At 43.1% G+C, this 18,192-nt stretch overlaps 2 protein-coding genes, 1 long non-coding RNA gene and 1 other non-coding gene across 10 annotated transcripts in view; 2 read left to right on the top strand and 2 right to left on the bottom strand.

Annotated features, from left to right (window-relative positions):
* Positions 1-11,476, top strand: part of RNF125 (ring finger protein 125) — a 51,978-nt gene extending 40,502 nt beyond the window's left edge. The window contains exon 6 of the mRNA XM_042911503.1: positions 11,403-11,476. Coding sequence (XP_042767437.1) covers positions 11,403-11,426 — 24 coding nt within the window. The 3' untranslated portion in view covers positions 11,427-11,476. The remainder of the gene's footprint in view (positions 1-11,402) is intronic.
* LOC122204344 lies at positions 8,102-8,210 on the bottom strand. Its single transcript, XR_006195629.1, has one exon. It is a non-coding gene; the product is annotated as a U6 spliceosomal RNA (small nuclear RNA).
* LOC122204198 lies at positions 10,711-14,880 on the bottom strand. Of its 2 annotated transcripts, none has more exons than XR_006195547.1 (2): positions 14,744-14,880; positions 10,711-12,939 (listed from the first exon to the last, which is right to left on the bottom strand). It is a non-coding gene; the product is annotated as an uncharacterized LOC122204198 (long non-coding RNA). The 2 variants fall into 2 exon arrangements; XR_006195548.1 differs by lacking the exon at positions 14,744-14,880 and adding an exon at positions 13,855-13,957.
* A 128-nt stretch (positions 14,881-15,008) lies between these two features.
* Positions 15,009-18,192, top strand: part of RNF138 (ring finger protein 138) — a 30,142-nt gene continuing 26,958 nt past the window's right edge. For 2 of the 6 annotated variants that reach the window (XM_042911499.1, XM_042911500.1), the window contains exons 1-2: positions 15,362-15,440; positions 15,760-15,953. In XM_042911499.1, the coding sequence (XP_042767433.1) occupies positions 15,844-15,953 (110 nt within the window). In that variant the 5' untranslated portion in view covers positions 15,362-15,440; positions 15,760-15,843. Of the gene's footprint in view, positions 15,234-15,361; positions 15,441-15,759; positions 15,954-16,611; positions 16,922-18,192 lie in introns of those variants that run through there. The other 4 variants (XM_042911496.1, XM_042911495.1, XM_042911497.1 and 1 more) reach the window with 4 other exon arrangements.

Consider the following 18,192-nt stretch of genomic DNA (forward strand, 5'->3'; position numbering starts at 1 on the left):
GTCCAGAATGGGTTGAGAAGACTTACCTTAATCATCTAGATTATCATTACTGAAGATGACAATATATGGCAGAGGGACACCTATGTCTGAGATCTTTGAGGCTAAGATATATTTAAGTTTCTAGCTTATTACTGGAAAATCATCTGGTATTTTAATCTTGGAGGTTCCAGAGAAGGCCACAGATGGGTCTTGATTAAGGCTAATCATTGCCACAGAGCAGCCGTGTGAGAGTCCAATGAAGGTGAACCCCCAGGAACTCCCCCAGGAAGAGATTGATCAAGGTAGAGTAGGTCATGCTGCAATTACAAACAACCCCAGACCCCAGGCTCACTCAGTCAACTGTGGATCCTGCCCATTCTCTTGACAGCTGTTCTCCAGTCTCAGAATCCCAGACTGTTTTGGTCTCATGGCATTTGTGTATTACCATGGGCTTCCCCAGTCATCCCTCATCACAGTGGGCTAAAGAGTTGATTACACAGGTCATTTTCACTCACATTGCATTTGCCAAAGCAAGTCATGGCCATATGTGATATCAAGGCATTGGGGAAATGCAATTGCCTTAGGTAGGAGAGAACTGGATATTGGAATGCTAACCATGGAAGCACAAGCCGGGAGGCAGACATCGGGAGGTCCCCAGGGAAAAGGTATTAAAAATACTTGTGGAAAGGGGCACTGGGTGGCTCAGCTGGTGAAGCCTCTGACTCTCCATTTCAGCTCAGGTCATGATCTCAGAGGTTCATGTCCCACATCAGGCTCTGTGCTGACAGTGCAGAGCCTGCTTCGGATTTTCTCTCCATCCCTCTCTCTCTGCCCTTCCTTTGTTCTCCCTCTCTCACTCTTTCAAAATAAATTAATAAAACCAAAAACAACAACATGTGGAGGGGCACCTTGTTGGTTCAGTCAGTAGACTATGCCACTCTTGATCTCAGGGTCATGAGTTTGAGACCCACCTTGGGGGTAGAGTTTACTTAAAAAAAAAATACATATGGAAAAGAGAGGCAAAAAGTTAAAACGAGACCAGCTTTTTAGAAACATGAACTGATACTCATTTTGCTATGGTAATTTTTGCTTAATTTTACTCAAAGTTTGGGATTAATTTACCAAATGAAAGATCTTATAGTTTCTCAAACATAAAACAATAATTTCATTTTTTAGATCACTTTTTCCTTTTCATTAAAAGAAATGTCAGGTGTGTTCTCAGTTCCTTACAAATATATTTTCTCAGTATACTTCATCAGAGCCACTTGTGTTTCCTGTTACTGCATTTTTCTGGGCCCTTCCCAGGTGTACAGAATTAGAATGTCTGAAATTCTGATGAATTCATCAGCAACTTATCAAAATGTATTTAAATCCATCCATTTCTCACCATCGATTACAATTTTAGTCGAAATCATCTTCATCGTGTGCCTGGATTCCTGCAGTAGACAGGACTTCCTGTCTCCACTTACGACATTATGGTCCGTTATCCATACAGCAGTGAGAAGGATCTCCAAAAGCAGAAGTCTGATTATGTCCTTTCCCTGTCCTCTGCTTAAACTGTTCCCAAGGCTTCCCCTTATTACTAGAATAAAACCCAAATGCCTTCCCATTCTCCTCAAAAGACTTTCATGATCTGGCCCCTACCTACCTCTCCAATTTCACTTCACTACACTCTTCTTCCCCTTGATCCTGACACCCCAACCACACTGGTCTCTAGGTTCACTAAACACACCAAGGTTAAGGTGGTCCCTGTGCCAAGGTACTTTCTATTCCTGTTGTTTGAAGGCTCTTTCTCTGGAGTTTGGTGTGTCTGCCTCTGAATCATTCAAACTCTCAGCTCAAATGTCATTTCTCACCAGATATTTCCTCATAATTCTAGCCAAAAACTCTTCCCCGTTTTGTCATTTGCCTACTATAGTTTCTTCTTAACTGTTATTAGAATTTGAAATTACCTTACGTGTTTATTTTCATTTTTATTCAGTGTCCTCTTTAGAATATAAATCCCTTGAATGCAGGCATCACTAAACTACCCAACATCTTTAAATTTTTTTTTAATGTTTATTTATTTATTTTGAGCGGGAGGGGCAGAGAGAGAGAAAATCTCAAGCAGGCTCCCCCTGACATGGGTCTCAGTCTTATAATCTGTGAGATCATGTCCTGAGCCAAAATCAAGAGTCGGATGCTTAACTGACTGAGCCATCCATCCAAGCTCCCCTACCCAACATCTTAATGTGCATTTTATTTTTTAATTTTTTTAAACTAATTTATTTATTTTGATGGCGCGCCTGGGTGGCTCAGCTGGTGAAGCGTCTGACTTCGGCTCAAGTCATGAACTCACAATTCGTGAATTCAAGCCCTGTATTGGGCTCTGTACTGACAGCTCAGACCCTGGAACCTGCTTTGGATTCTGTGTCTCCCTCTCTCTCTGTTTCTCGCGCGCTCTCTCTCAAAAATAAATAAACATTAGAAAAAATTATTTACTTATTTTGAGTGAGAGAACACGGGGGAGAGGCAGAGAGGGAAAGACAGAAAGTCCCAAGCAGGCTTCATGATGTCTGTGCAGAGCCGGATGCAGGGCTCGAACTCATGAATTGTGAGGTCATGGCCTGAGCTGAAATCAAGAGTTGGACGCTTAACTGACTAAGCCACCCAGGGGTCCCTGGAATTAGTAAGCTCAGGTCATGATCTTAGAATTAGTAAGAATACCTCAATAGGTGTCTTAGCTCAGGCTGTTATAACAAAATACCATAGACCGGGTGACTTACACAACAGACATTTATTTCTTACAGTTCTGGAGGCTGGGAAGTTCAAGATCAAGGTGTCAGCAGATTCAGTTCTTGGGGAGACCCCTATTCCTGCCCTGTAGATAGCCACCTTCACATAGCACAGGCACAGCAAACTCTGTTCTCTTCCTCTTTCTATAAAAGAATTAATCATATCATGGGGAGGGGTCCACCCTTATGAACTCATCTAAACCTAGTTACTTCTCAAAGTAGTAACTCCAAATGCCATCACATTGGGGGTTAGGACTTCAACATGAATTTTGGGAGATAACATTCAGCCATAACAATAAATATGCAATGAATGCAAAAATATAGTTAACAATGAAGAAACATCGTAAAGCACATATATATAAAACATGAAACTATTACTATTTATCAAGGATTAAACAAAAAAAATTATAATGATAACCATTTTTCTCTCTTAACACAATGTCTGGCATAGTGTGATCTCTCAATAGATATTTTTTTCAATCAGTCTATCAGCAAAATTTCTCAATTAATAGTTCTTCACACAAAGATGTGGTGGAACTGGCACTTTGTAGAAGCATTAATGGTATAATTTACACATTCCAAAGCAATTTGGTGGTGGCATTTTACCTCTGGACACAATATTCTACTTCTGGAAATATTTCCTGGCACTCTAATCCAAAATGGAACCTATGTGCAGGATTATATTTATTGCACTGCCATTCATATTAACAAAAAAAGGGAGGACATAAATTAGAGTCCAATATTTTTTTATTTTTTTAAAGACCTCTTTTTCTTTGTTGTTGTTTTTTTAAATGTTTATTTATATTTGAGACAGAGAGAGACAGAGCGTGAGCAGGGGAGGGCAGAGAGAGGGGGAGACACAGAATCCAAAGCAGGCTCCAGGCTCTGAGCTGTCAGCACAGAGCCCGACGCAGGGCTCGAACTCATGAACTGCGAGATCACGACCTGAGCTGAAGTCAGATGCTTGACCAACTAAGCCACACAGGAACCCCTATTTTTTTTTAAAGTAATCTCTATGCCCAGTATGGGGCTCAAACTCATGACCCAGATGTCAAGAGTTGCAGGCTCTACCAACTGAGCCAGCCAGACATCCCAAGTCCAATACTTTGTAAAATGTGGCCTTTTGGTTGACACTGTCATTAAATACGTTAATACATTTTTCAGTTTACTGTCAGGTCAGCCTGGAAATAATTTTATCTCTAAATTATCACATTTAAACTCTGGCATTTATGGTTAGTTTTAATTTAACTCCCAGAGGGCAATCCTACTCACTATTTCCAAATTCTTAGGAAATATTTTATTGTTGCTCTAGTCCTCCTACCCCCAATAAATCATATTGTTTCATGCCTCTGCAATTTTGGATACTTCCTTAGCCTAAAATAAGTTTCACGATTTCTCTGAAAAGACTTTTGTCAGCCATCCAAAGTAGAGTCAACAGCACCATCCTTTATATGATCACTATCCCTCGGCCACACCTCCATTGCTACATTTATCATATTTCTTTGTTTATATACCCAATACTCATGAGACTGGAATTTCCTTGAGGGCCAGGCATGGCATTTATCTTTACCTTCACAGAGGCTTACTATAAACTCAATACATGTGTCTTAGTCTGCTAGGGCTGTCGTAATAAAATACCACATACTGGGTGGGTTACACAACAGAAATTTACTTTGTCATAGTTCCGTAGGCTGAAAAGTCCAACATCAAGGTCTATCAGGGTTTGGTTTCTAGTGAGAGCTCTCTGGCTTTCAGATGGCCACCTTCTTGCTGTGTCCTCACATGACAGAGACAACATAAGAAAACTCTCTCTTGTAAGGGCATTAATTCCATCATGAGGGCACCTTCATGATCTCATCTGACCCTAATTACCTCCCCCAGGCCCTATCTCCAAATACTATCACATGGGAGGTTAGGGTTTCAGTACATGAATTTCGGGGGGAAGATAGTTTATTGTAACATGTTTGTTGGATGGAAAAATGAATAGCTGATAAATTGATTAGAATACTCATGTTAGCTCCTTAGCATATTTTTTTCTTACTAGTAAAGTATATATGGGGAGCGAAATTATAATAAAGAGAGCAGCATTATCTCTGAATTTGCTCAATATTTTTTCCCTAGAACTTAGCACAATGCCACGCATCTTTAGGCACTCAATAAATATCTGGGGAAAAATTGGTAAATAAATTCTAGTTTGAGGAGTATAGGCAAGATATTCCTTTAATGAGTAAAGCCTTTGACCTAGATGCATCTCTTTTCTCTAGATGTACAACTGCCGGTCAAGTGAGCCAATCTACTATACAGATTCTCTCATAGACAGGATTCTAAAGCAGCAATTCAGGCCACTGGTATAGCTCTTATAGGAGAAGCAGTATTATTTCGCCTTCATTCAGTACGATTGGAGGTATGGTGCTAATTCTGAGAGACCATTGTACATTATATATTACAGTTGCTGATTTTGATTTGCTCCACATTACACAGTGTAGTAATTTGCTAGAGTTCACTTAGGCAACCAAATAAAATTGCCTAGCCCAGGTAATCAGATAAAATGAAGAAAATGTTTAAAAGACTATTATATGTTTTGACATATAATATATATATTTTACTATACCTCTAAGTGTATTTAACCTTGTTCCTTTGACACATTCTTAAACAATGTATGGAAGAAGGTCAAAATTCTGTAAGTAAAATCATACTGTCCTTTGACAGTATTTCAAAAATGTGTTCTCCAAATATTCATTCAGTCTTAAGGCACACTGGTTGGAAAACTATCTTAAAGAGAAATAATAACTTTCTAATAAAAAGTTTTCAATAATGTAGTCAAACTCTTAGGAACAGAAAATAGAATGGTGGCAGTCAGGGCAAGAGGGAAGGGGAAAAGGGGAGTTGTTGGTCAACAAATATAGAACTTCAGTTTCAAAAGATGAAAAAGTTCACTTGTTACATAACAAGGCGCATATAGTTAACACTAGACTATGCACTTAAAGATGGTTAAAATGAGGGGCCCCTGGCTGGCTCAGTTGGTGGAGTATGCAACTCTTGATCCTGGGGTTATGAGTTTGAGCCCCATGTTGGGTGTAGAGATTACTTAAAAATAAAATCTTAAAAAAATGGTTAAAATGGTAAATTTTATATATTTTTTATCACAACAAACAAACAAACAAACAAACAAAATTGGTATGTGGGTAAACCAAATACCATGGTGTAAATATAATTCTATGCCAGTTTGGGAAATTATAATTGTCAGTGAAATTTAGGAAAGAGGTATCATCTCACTGGTAACGTTCTTGAGATTTCAAAAATAAAGTATTTAAATATAGAGACTGAACAACTCTCCTCCCTGTTGCTATTTTTTCCACCCACTGGTCTCTCTCCAGACTTGGGATAAAGTTTAAGGCTTTAAGAAGCTTTAGAAAGCTTTTAGAAGAAGATTTGCTTGCTTGTTTTCCCCTATTAGTAATGGTTGTACATTCTCTTAGATATTTATTGTTTTGAGCCACCAATCTGCATTAGTATCACTTAATTATAAGACTTTTGATGGAATTCTTAAGAAGACAGTTTTTGTTTTTGTTGTGGTGCTGTTGTTATTGTTATTTCTCACACTGAGTATCTTCAGCTCAAATAATTTAGCATTTGGGGACCACTATGAGGGAAGAATCTGCCTGAGACCGAAAGGAATCCAAGGAAAGCAGAGCCAAGAGAAAGTGAAAAAACTAAATCATGAGGTATCTTTTGTGCCTCTGCTTTCAAATATGCATCATCTCAGCTTTACCATGGAATCAAGTGAACTAGAGAATTCTATTTATTGCTTAAGCCATTAAAAGAAAATTTTATTTATTTATTTATTTAGAGAGACAGAGAGAACAGAGGAGGGACAGAGAGAGAGGGAGAGAATCCCAAGCAGGCTCCATGCTGTCAGTGTGGAGCCCAACTCAGGGCTCGAACTTATAAGCCATGAGGTCATGACCTGAGCTGAAACCAAGAGTCAGATGCTTCACTGACTGAGCCACTCACGTGCCCCAGCTTAAGCCATTTTAATACTTGGTTTTCTATTACTTGCAGGGCAAAGAAACTTGACCAATAGGGATTCCATGCAATATTTCTGCATTCTTTTTTTTAATTATTTTTTAATGTTTATTTATTTTTGAGAGGGAGAGAGCAAGCGAGCTGGGGAGGAGCAGAGAGAGAGAGGAGAAGAATCTGAAGCAGGCTCCACGCTTTGAGCTGTCAGCACAGAGCCCGACATAGGGCTCGAACTCACACCGTGAGATCGTGACCTGAGCCAAAGTCGGATGCTTAGCCGACTGAGTCACTCAGCTGCCCCAATATTTCTGCATTCTTAAAATGCATTTCTCCCACGGGTGCTGGGTGGCTCAGTCGGTTAAGTGTCTGACTTCGGCTCAGGTCATGATCTCAGGGTCCGTGGCCACATTGTGCTCTGTGCTGACAGCTTAGAGCCTGCAGCCTGCTTCGGATTCTGTGTCTCCCTCTCTCTCTGCCCCTCTCCCGCTCATGTTCTCTCTCTCTCTCTCTCTCAAAAATAAATAAACACTTAAAAAAAATTTAAAAATGCATCTCCCCCATTACCTAGTTCAAATTGGTAATGTACAACCTTAGAGTCCTAAGTGATATAGACATCAATACCAGAAGTGGGATTACTGTTTCAGATCATCAGAGAAAATGCAGAACTAGCTGAGCTGTGGCTAGCTTGAGGGTTGGGGTAGTAAATATTGCTGCACTGTAGGGTGAGAAACTTAAGATTTTGTAGGTAGATACAAAGCAATTGCTTACACTATATGCTTAAGTTTATCGGGCCTAAAGCATATGGCCATGAAGGGTAAAGCCTTAGAAAACTTAGTAGCAAATCATTAGTGGGTCAGTATTCCAGTTATCAGTCTATTAATTCTAAGTTCCAAATTTATTATTTTTGCTTGCTGTGTGAAAACAGATCTGGGCCCTTAAATATTTTTCCTTTGCCAGCAGGCACGATAATACTTTTTTCCAACAGAGGGCACTAGAGAGAAGCTGCAGGAGGAAAGGCGTTTTGTTCCCCATTCTGGTAGATCCTTGCTTCCCATAGTGCACAGAGCCAACCCCAGCTTCTGCAGTGCACAGTGGCCAGCAGCACCCAGCAGACAGCATCTGCCTCCACACCCCCTGGATGATTTGTGACAGAATGCCTCCAGGGGACACGTCTCTGTAAACAGCTTTCCCTTGCACCCCGCATGCTTCTACCAGCATGATGCCACAGAGACTTCTCTGCCATCCAGTGAACCCCAGCTGGGTCTTCCCCAGCTGTGGAGAGGGGTGGGGCCCTTCTCTGGGTACTCCGTTTCAACGTTTTGATGTTTCATATGGAATGCTTCATGAATTTGTGTGTCATCCTTGTGCAAGGGCCATGCGAATCTTCTCTCTGTATGGTTCCAATTTTAGTACATGTGCTGCTAAAACAAGCATTCAAGCCTATATTCTTTACAGTCCTCTGTACTTATACCAATCCCCTATTAGAGTTAAAAAGGTTTTTATATTAAACTTTCTCTGTTCAAGTTACTGTGATTTCCCTCCCCTGATTGCACCCAGACTGATAAATCAGACTGATTTTTCCTGAGTACCTTCAGTAAGGCATAACAACAAATTTGCAATGTTTTCCTGGATGTGAGCAGAAAAAAAAGAGGAGCTGGGAACTCCTCTGAGGTCCAAATCAAAACAGTCCAAAGTACAAAGGTCAAGTGCTCTGACTCACTTTACTTTCTCTGTGTAAGATTAAAATGCTGATTGAGAAAGTGAGTATCCTGTCACCTACAACAGGGAGGAACGAATGAAGGATGTGAGTTACCCTGATACCCTGGGCCACACCACAGCACCTCACACTGGCTCCCCTCCTGACAAACAGGATGACATTGGCGTTGCAAACTACACTGGACTGGAATTCAGTCTGGGGGCAGGGTGCTATTATAGAAGAGAAAGAAGACTTCTCTGCCGGCTCTGCCAGTTTCTTCACCCACACTGTCCTAAGACAAAGTTTGTCAAACTGGGTACATGTTGACCCCAGAGCTGCTGCTAACAAACAGAAAATCTATGACGATAGCCCAGCCTTGGGTCTTCAACTTAGCAACCATGCTGACCTGATAAAGTTTTTGGTGTTTAATCTTAGGAAATTGCCATAAAATGAAACTGATAGGTGACTATGGTTTTATTAAAATTGTAGCACCAGCAAAATCCCGTCTGTATAACAGGCCTGTGATTCACTGAAATCAATGGGATAGGATAGAATGTTCTAATTCTTTAGACAGCCTCAGGCCATTCTTGTACCCGGTACCATTAACAAGTGAATTGCAAATGAAATATACCCCTTCCCTCTCCCTAAAAAAGGTTATTTACTTTAATGTCCTTTTTGGTGTTCCCTTGGCAATAGGAATGATTCCAGAAGGCAACACTAGACTGCCACATTAGTTGACAATAGAATTCTCACCACTGCCAAGTCAACCAAATGATACCCATGAGACTCAGTGGTTTTCTGCTTTGCTTCATTAACTCTGTCCAGCAGCAAATGGTACATATCCTGTGATTTCTTCCCTTCTCTTCATGTTTTAAATGTTAAGTTTTCATAATAGTTGTATTTGTTCTACATTGTGGTACACAAGAGGTGGTTGATAGGGACTACATTTATGATTTAGTCTGAGGCTGTAGGATCATGAGATATTAAAAGTAGATCAGATTAAGATTCAACTAAAGGGATAAATTATTTGGAGACTGGAAAAATAGCAGTCTTGTGACATTGCCTCTTGGAGCACAGCTGGAAGGTACTTTGGATTGTCTCCTTTAGAAGCAGTATATGCAATATGTATTGAGGGAGAATGGGTGGAATAACTGAAATTTATGTATAGAAAGAAGGGTGTGTATTTCTGCTGGAGGGTTCTTCTACTTCTCTAAAATTTAGGCTTTGTTTGCTTTTTAAAACTGGTGTCAGGCTTTTGCCTCTATTGTTATACTGGAACTAATCTTGTTATGGTTGTCTTTATCTGAGCCATGTGCCCAGAGAATGTCGATACATGTGTGAAGTAAAGGGGGCCCGGGAAGGAAAAGGAAAAACAAGGTGGAGGAGAAAAGAAAGATGTTTAGATGCTTTAGCTTTAAATTTACATATTTCTCTCAAAGATTAAAAAAAAAAAAAAACACCAAAGAAAAGTTGAAATGAGTTAATTTGTTGGAATCTATTGCCATTTCTGGTCTAATTTATGGTTCTGCTTCTTAGGATGGCATATTTGATTCCTGAAACAATTTCAGCTGCATTCAAAATGTCTGTTTCATTTTTGGTTTGGTCTCTCTACTGATTGGCTTTCTCTTTTCGGACAAAGGAAGAGGCTACTGTCCCTTAGATGATGTTAACATACCTTCCAAGTTAGGCACTAATAGAAATTGACTAAACTATCAGGATCTCAATTCTACCTTCTTGAGAGAGTATAACCGGCACAAGTTGGGTCTATATACCCTCTATTTTAATCAATTTTAACATGAAAGCTGGATTCTAAATAGGGCCACTAGGGCTACTGGTAGGAATACTAGTAAAAATGATAACTGTACAATAGCACATAAAATACTGCTGATAGGAAATTAAACATTATTAAATAGCACGAAAAATGCATATTCATAGTGACACTTATGAAAGAGTTGAAACTTAACTGTCCCAAACTAGGGTGGACTAAAAAAGGGTAAATTCCTTTATTTTCTATACTTAAGTTAATCTCACTTTTGTGTTTCCATTTGTGCTAATTTGCAGAGTTATGAAGAGAGACTCTAAACTCACAATGACAAGTAACTCAGTTCCTTCTCTTTGGGGAAGAGGAACCACTTTTGCAGTGTTTCATTCTCCTCTGCCTTCCTATTTCCTCCTAAAGTGTTGATTCAATTAGGAAAATGGGTTGGAATCTAGTCAGGAAAGAGAGCTCTCAATAAGTAGTTCAAAAGAGGATGTTTAATATGGAAAACAATTACAAAGATGTCAGGAGAGCTGAAAGACCATGTGTGACAGTGAGGCAAACACAGAAGCTGCTGAGAAAAGGCAGGGACTGCCCAGCAGGCTCGAGGCTCCTGAACCGTAGAGCAAAGGGTGGTCTTCCAGAAGTTAAAACCATGGCAGAAACAAAGCCACAGCCAGAAGCAGAGACGAGAAATGTTTTGGCTTCTTCCTTCCAGTCTCTCATCAGTGTCTCCCATTGGCTGAATATAGACAGAAGTCACTTAGCTGGCAAGGGAGAATGAGAAAACCTGCAAGGGTCAGCTCTAGCAATATAGACCAAAATGGGTGACAGGTAGGGAGGCAGATCTGATAGTCAACAAGCAAATGTCTGGCGTAGACGCTTTCTACTACAAGTAACGAAACAGCCAACTGACAATGGTTTAAACTAGAAGGTCTTAACAGGAGACGGACAGTTTCAGGGTTGATTAGATTATTAGAATGGCTCAACTACCTAAGGACCTATATCCCTTCCATCTTTCAGCTCTGCCATCGGTCAGCATATTGGCTTATTCTTTGGCTTGTCCTTTTCACAGTTTCATCATGGTTGCAGAGTCCCAGGCAGCACAGGTTGACAAGAAAACATTCAGATGTAACAGGGTATTATTTATTCCTATTTGTTTGTTTTTCAGTCAGCAAAGAAAGGCACTTGTTGAAGCCCCTCAGAAGAATCCCTCTCATACTTCCTTGGTCATAACTGCATCACATGCCCAGGCTTAAACCACTGGTAAGAAGAAAGGGCCCGTCCAGACTGGCTCATCTCAGTCATGGTGACTATGGTTTTATTAGAATCTCCTTGAGCTGGAAATGTCCTCCTGAAGGGCATAGCCAGGAAAAAGAAAAGGTACCCGAACAAAACTGATGATTTGTTAGAATGAGGGATGGGAATAGGGTTTATAAATGTTTGTTGATGGGAACATGGTGCCCTGTATGGTTTCCCTTCCACGTTTTTATTCACTTGACCTCCTTCTTACTCAGCCTGAGTGTGGGATGAGGTGGGGAAAAGAATTAGGATTAATGCATCAGGAATGTAAAGAATGTTTTTTTTTTTAAAAGAACATTTCCCAAACAGGCTTAATAATTAAATGATATGCCTTCAGGAAATAGGTTATTTATGTACATGATCAGGACTAATGTTAAAAATATTTAGCCACTGGAACCAAATGGGCATTGGCCATTCAGGACAGACTATTTATTGCCCAATCAGAATGGGCAAGCTGAGAATGGGCACCAGAGCTGTGCTGGTGCAAACCAGCTGAATGTTGACACGGTCGACAATTAAAAAAGATACCAAAGGGTGGACAGTGAAACGTGAGCCTCACTCCCATTCCATCCCCCAGCTTCCCAGTTCACTTCCCCAAAAGCAACCACTCTTACCAGAAAAACAGACTTTTGAGGCTCTGTGGTAAGACAAAGCGAGGCTTTGTGAAGACAGAAATTAATTTTCTGAATTCACTTATCTCCTCCTTTTAGTACATTAATTGCATGGCCTAGTGGACTTGGTTGGAGAGTTTTGCCTATGGGAGGGCCCAGAAGGCAGTAAGTGGCAAGGGGGAAAGGTCCACATCCAGTCCAAGGGATTGTGGTTGGAAAAGAAAGGAGGAGTAGGGAAAAGGTTAGGTTGAGGGGAGTGCTGAGGGCCTGGGAGCTGAAAGCACATTACCTTATAGGTTGTGCAGAAGCAAACTAGGGGTCAGCACTACATGCAAAGTCAGGGACACAGAATGGCTAGATGAAATGATTCTCCCTCCCAGGCTGGGAGAGAAGAGGGCCCCAAGGGATGCCACGGATGGTAGCTATGTTGAGAGCAGAGCCTGAGGGGCCTTCCGTGTTGAGGGTCAAGGAATTAGAAGAGAATTGTGACAGAGCTACAGAGGGCTCTACGGTGTTGGTGAGGCTGAGTCAACCAGGGTACACACGACCGCGCCTTCGCCCAGCTGAGTCAGGCAGAAGTAGTCTTTACCAACAGCTACCAGCAGCAGAATGTCCGGAACACAGCGCATCTCAGAGTGGAGCCAAAATTAGCCTTCCTGCAGAACAGTCCAGCAAGAATTCAAAGGAGACCTTGCAGATGTCAGGACCGGGGTTCTCCAATAGTGTCTCAAGTTTATGTCAGCTACCCCTTGTCCTCCGTCTTATCCTCCCAGATGCCATTTCGAGGGGAGCAGACTGAGAGAGATGGGATATTAAAAGCTTAAGTGTTTTAACCTAAATGTAAAGAAATTGATTAAATTATGGCAAGAGAGTTTAAACTAAACTAAACTAAAAAACATTTAGAGTTTTTCCCTTACTGCCCAAAGGCTGTATTTTATTTACACAGCTGAATGTATTTTGAGTAAATCTGTGACACTGCCATAAAAATACCATGTACTTTTTCATGTGAAATGCTGCCAAGAGAGAAAATTATGTCTTTTGGCCATTATGGTTTATTTGTCTAAGCTTAACACTCAGAGGGTAACTACATTTTCCTTATACCCACATTTGTGGAGGATTTCTACATACTATCAACTATATGTATGTAGAAATCCACCAAATAGTATGTAGAAATTCACCAAAAATGTGGGTATAATGACTTCTTAGAATATATGAGAAGCAATGCAAACACGTTTGGATTAGGGCATGGGTAAAGCTGACATTGTAGAGGAAGAATGAAGCAAATAAAATTAAACTCACAAAATTAATGTTCTGGTTAAAGATTCCCAGTGAGTAAAGGGAAACATTCTTTTTAATAGAAAATACGCTTTCCTGGGTGCTTGGGTGGCTCAGTCAGTTAAGCATCTGACTTCGGCTCAGGTCATGATCTCACAGTTTGTGAGTTTGGGCCCCGCATCGGGCTCTGAACTGACAGCTCAGAGCTTGGAGCCTGCTTCAGGATCTGTGTCTCCCTCTCTCTGTCCCTTCCCTGCTCTCACTCTGTCTCTCTCTCTCTAAAATAAACAAACATTAAAAAGTTTAAAAAAAAAGAAAAAGAAAATACACTTTACTTCCTAAAGTGGTCAAAATCAGCAAAATATGATTGGAAATACATCAAAAACATGAAGTTTGAAATCCAAGAACCATTTTATAAGTAAATTTGAAAAGTACCTGGACTAATGCTATTTGGTGTCTCTCCTGTCAACACCTGTTTGGTGTTTCTCCTCCCAGGAAATCTGAAGCTAAAATTAGCTTTCCTGCTCTGCTTCCACTGTTCCTGGTAGGGAGGAAAATGTTGTAGTCTGGTAAAGGGAATTAGCTGTTCATTGGGCAATTCAGTAAATATTATTCTATGAATTGTCATTTTAAGATGCATAGTGAGACCCACTTCCTCCATAAGGTTTTCTCTAAGTCCATACACATCCAGTCATCCCACTTCCTATCCTCATTATAGTCACTGTTTATGAAAAACAATACTTCGGCAAATACCATTTTTTTGGTCCTTTTATTTCATCAGACACCCAAGAGTGTAAACTAGTCAAGAGCAAAGTTCAAGACACCAGCATAATAACATCTAACAGTTCCAAGGACAATGGCTTCAGTTTATGATTCACTTAGACTGTAGTGGAGAGCCTTAACAAAGCATGGTAAGGATAATTTTCTTTTCTTTTCTGAAACTAATTGAGGATGCTCTATAATGTTCCAGATTTTCCTTAGCTCCTTTCATGCGGTTGTGATCCCATCCAGATGTATCTGGCCCGTAAACAAAAATATAAACATTTAAACTAGTGAATAATGATGAAATGTTTAGGTCCATGTTTCTACCTCACTTTTCTTCAAAGCCATCAGAAAACAAGGTGTTGGGTGGTGGAAGAATGCATCTGCGAGAGTAACCCGTCAGGCTGTGTTAAGGGGGAAAGTTCAAACCCTCTCAGGGGAGCTTATTATTTAATTTTTCCTCCTCAAAGGATCGAAATTGCAGAACGGATATTTACTTGTTTCATAACACATCTCGACATGATCAAAACATTTTGTCAGGGACAAATAGTAAGGTCCATACCTTTAACATTAGGGAATATTTTTTGAGGAAAAATTCCTGGAAAACCCAATATATTTGATAGAAGCGGCGAGAAATGGTGTCCCGGCTAGGGGGAGACGGGGGGGGGGGGGCGGTGTACAGGTGGGCACCCAGCTGTTTATGTCACAACCAGCTGCGGGCGCGACGCGCTGGTTGCTATGGAGGCCGCTCTCCCCACCCCGCCCTCTCCCCACTCCTCGGTCAGGTGTTCGCCGCCCCCTGGTGTTCGGCAACCCGCCAGGCTGGCTGCAGGCAGAGCAATGCCACGGGAGGGCTGCTGGAGGGGGCGGTGGGATCCCGGTGCACCATGAGCCTCGGGCCCGGCCCCCTTTCCGGCCGATAAATGCTAAGCACGCTTCTCGCCAGTCCCCTCCCGGCCTCGGCTGCCAAGGCAGCAGCGGCCGGACTAGAAGACCGAGGACGGCGCAGGGCCACTTCTCCACCAACCCGCGCGCGTCTCCCGGGCTCCTAAGTGAGTGGCTACGCAAACAGAGTGGAGGGGCAGAGCGGAGCGGGGCGGGGGCGGTGTGGGCGGGGCAGGCAGCCTTGGAACTGGCTAGGTAGCGGCGCGCAGCTAGACGGCTGTGCGGGCGGGGCCAGGGGGTGGGGGTGGGGGGAAAAGGAGTCAGGAGGCGGAGAAGAGGGCGGGCGCGGAACCGCGGCCGCCTCGTGGAGCCAGGTAAGGGAGCGGCCTCGGGCGGGAGGCAGCTGCCTGGGTGCGGCCTTCGTTCTCGCGCGGAGGGGCGGCGTCCCGCGTACTCCGAGCCAGGGTGGAAGCGAAAGTGAAGCCGCTGACCGGTTTCTCCACCGTGGCCTCCAGCCAAGCACCTTGCCCCACCTTTCCGCCGGGAGGAGCAGCCCTAAAGGCCGGCCCCCGCCCGGCGCGTGCGGCCGTAGCGTCTTAGCGTTCGGCCCCGCCCGGTCCCGCCCTGCCCCGCCCCCTTCCTGGCGCGAGCCGCTTCCTGACGCGATTCCCCTCCCCCTTCGGGTTCGCGTAGGGAGTCGGGCCCCGGGCAGCCACCGCCAGCTCGGCCGCTGTCGCCGCCGCTGCCGCCATCGCCTTGATTCCCCCATCCCCCGCCATGGCCGAGGAGCTCTCTGCGGCCACGTCCTACACCGAAGATGATTTCTACTGCCCTGTCTGTCAGGAGGTGCTCAAAACGCCCGTGAGGACCGCGGCCTGTCAGCACGTGTGAGTAGACGCCTCCTCCCCCGCGGGGAGCCGGGTGGTAGTTTAGGCCCGGCATCCAGCCCCGGACCCTCGCCTGCGGCCTGGCAGGAGCGGAGCCCACTGCGACCTGGCCGAGCTCCCCTCGGCGCGGAGGGCCTGTTGCCTCCCGCCCTCCTCCTGAGCTCCGGGCCAGCTTCCTGCGCCGGTCCCGGTGCCCGAGCCCCCGGCCCCCGGGTATCCATCGCTTGCTTTCGCGCCCCCGGGGTAGTGGCCAAGCTTGTCTCGGTCTTGTCTTCAGGCCCCGGAGGCCCCCTCTCCTCCAGGCCCGGGAGGAATTGCAGGGAACGTGGAGCCTTTTTGTTTCCTAGCAACCCGAGTGAGGGCTGGGGTGTCGAGTGTCAAAACCGGCCGAAGGTGCCCGCACCGGCGCGCTCGCCTTCCTCGCCCCACTACCCCCCACTCTATGACCTGCCTTGCTTTAAAGTTTCTCCTTCTTTCGGAACCTTGGTCCATTCTTTCCAGATCCAAGAACGCTTATCTAACTTAACCTTTCAACCCTGCTTCACAGACCACTCTTGAAAATGTTCCCTCTCCTTTAAAATACAGTACATGTTAGAATGATCTAGAACGGGGTTTCTTCTCTCACGTTAGAACTGACAGGATTTCCGGGTATTGAAGTGATAGTTTCCTTTTGTTTTACCCTTCTGCTTATTACTTGGTTACTGTGAAGGTGGAGATAGGAAAGGAAGATTGCTGTTTCGTGGAATGAACTGAAGATAAGGCAGTAACTCCAGGAGTGAGGGAGAACACAAAGGGATTAGATGAGGTGGCATGGTGCTGTTCGATTTGGCATACTTACAGGAAGAACTTCGATCATCCTACAGATAATTTTGGTAGAGTGTCAGTAAGAGTTGGAAGAAGCCCTTCTTGTAAAGATATGTAGCACATCTGACAAACCTGGCTGCTGATCAGAGTCCTTGAGGAACTTTGTAAGTAAACATACCAATACCTAGGCTCCATTCCAAATTCGCAAAAGAATTTCTGGCAGGTGAAGCTTGGAAATCTTTATTTGAAGAAAGACACTCAGATTTGAAAGTTCTGTGTGCTTGCAAATAGCTGAAAAGAATGGGACACATTTATTTATAAATATATTTCTTTTTCCTTCAACCTTTTTTTTTTTTTTTAATTTTGAGAGACAGGTTTTGTAATTTCATAAAGAATGGAATGAATTTTGGGTTCTTAATCAGAGATTTTATTACAGTTATTTGATACCCATTTTTCTCACTCTGATCCTCAACCTTGACTGCACTGTCTACCTTACTCCTATTATGCGGTCATTGTGTGAGCCAGGAGTATGTGACTTTATAGGAGTTGTGCCAGTTAAGTTTTGTTGTTATGGGACATGAATGACCATCTGAAATTGCTTTATTTGGTGCAACAAATGCAGATTGTTGGAGAAATATTTTGAGATGTTATGTTAAGGGCACAATGTATGCTTTATTGCCTTTAATCTGTCAGTGCTCATTATTATAATTTGATGCCTTTCCTGTGCTTGTGCTGGCAGTGGGTGGACAAAAGGGAAGGTAGGAGGTCAAAGAGGAAGTGTTTCTGGACAGAATCCTTACCCTTTGGGTCATTGACCTCATAGAACTCATTGTAATCTGCAGCTCTCCTCAAAATTCCATGCAGTTTGCTCTAGTTCGCTTCCCTTGTGGGACATTTAAAAAAAATATTTTTTAATGTTTATTTAGTTTTGACAGAGACAGAGACGGAGCATGAGTGGGGGGGGGGGGGCAGAGAGAGAGGGAGACACAGAATCTGAAACAGGCTCCAGGCTCTGAGCTGTCAGCATAGAGCCCCACGCGGGGCTCGAACTCAGGAACTGTGAGATCATGACCTGAGCAGAAGTCGGGCGCCCAACGGATTGAGACACCCAGGCGCCCCTCCTTGTGGGACATTTTAAATCAGACTAATTTGGCTTGACATCTAGGGTATGGAAAAGAGAGCGGAGATGGTTTTTGAGGATCTTTTTCTAATCATCTCATTGAACTTGGAGATGACTAAATGTTACATTTACTAGACTAAATGTAAAAATGAAATGTAGGGTAGATTTTATTGGTAAGAAGAATGAACATTTACTGCTTTATCACCCCATCTCCTCCCTCCCCGCCCACAGACACACATGCTCTAAGGTTCTGCCTGAACAATGAATTAAAGTAGGTGGTGGTGGGGGTGGGGGGAGTTTTATTTGGAAAGGATG

This window comes from Panthera leo, chromosome D3 (assembly GCF_018350215.1).
Source record: "Panthera leo isolate Ple1 chromosome D3, P.leo_Ple1_pat1.1, whole genome shotgun sequence".
NCBI classification, from domain to species: Eukaryota; Metazoa; Chordata; class Mammalia; order Carnivora; family Felidae; genus Panthera; species Panthera leo.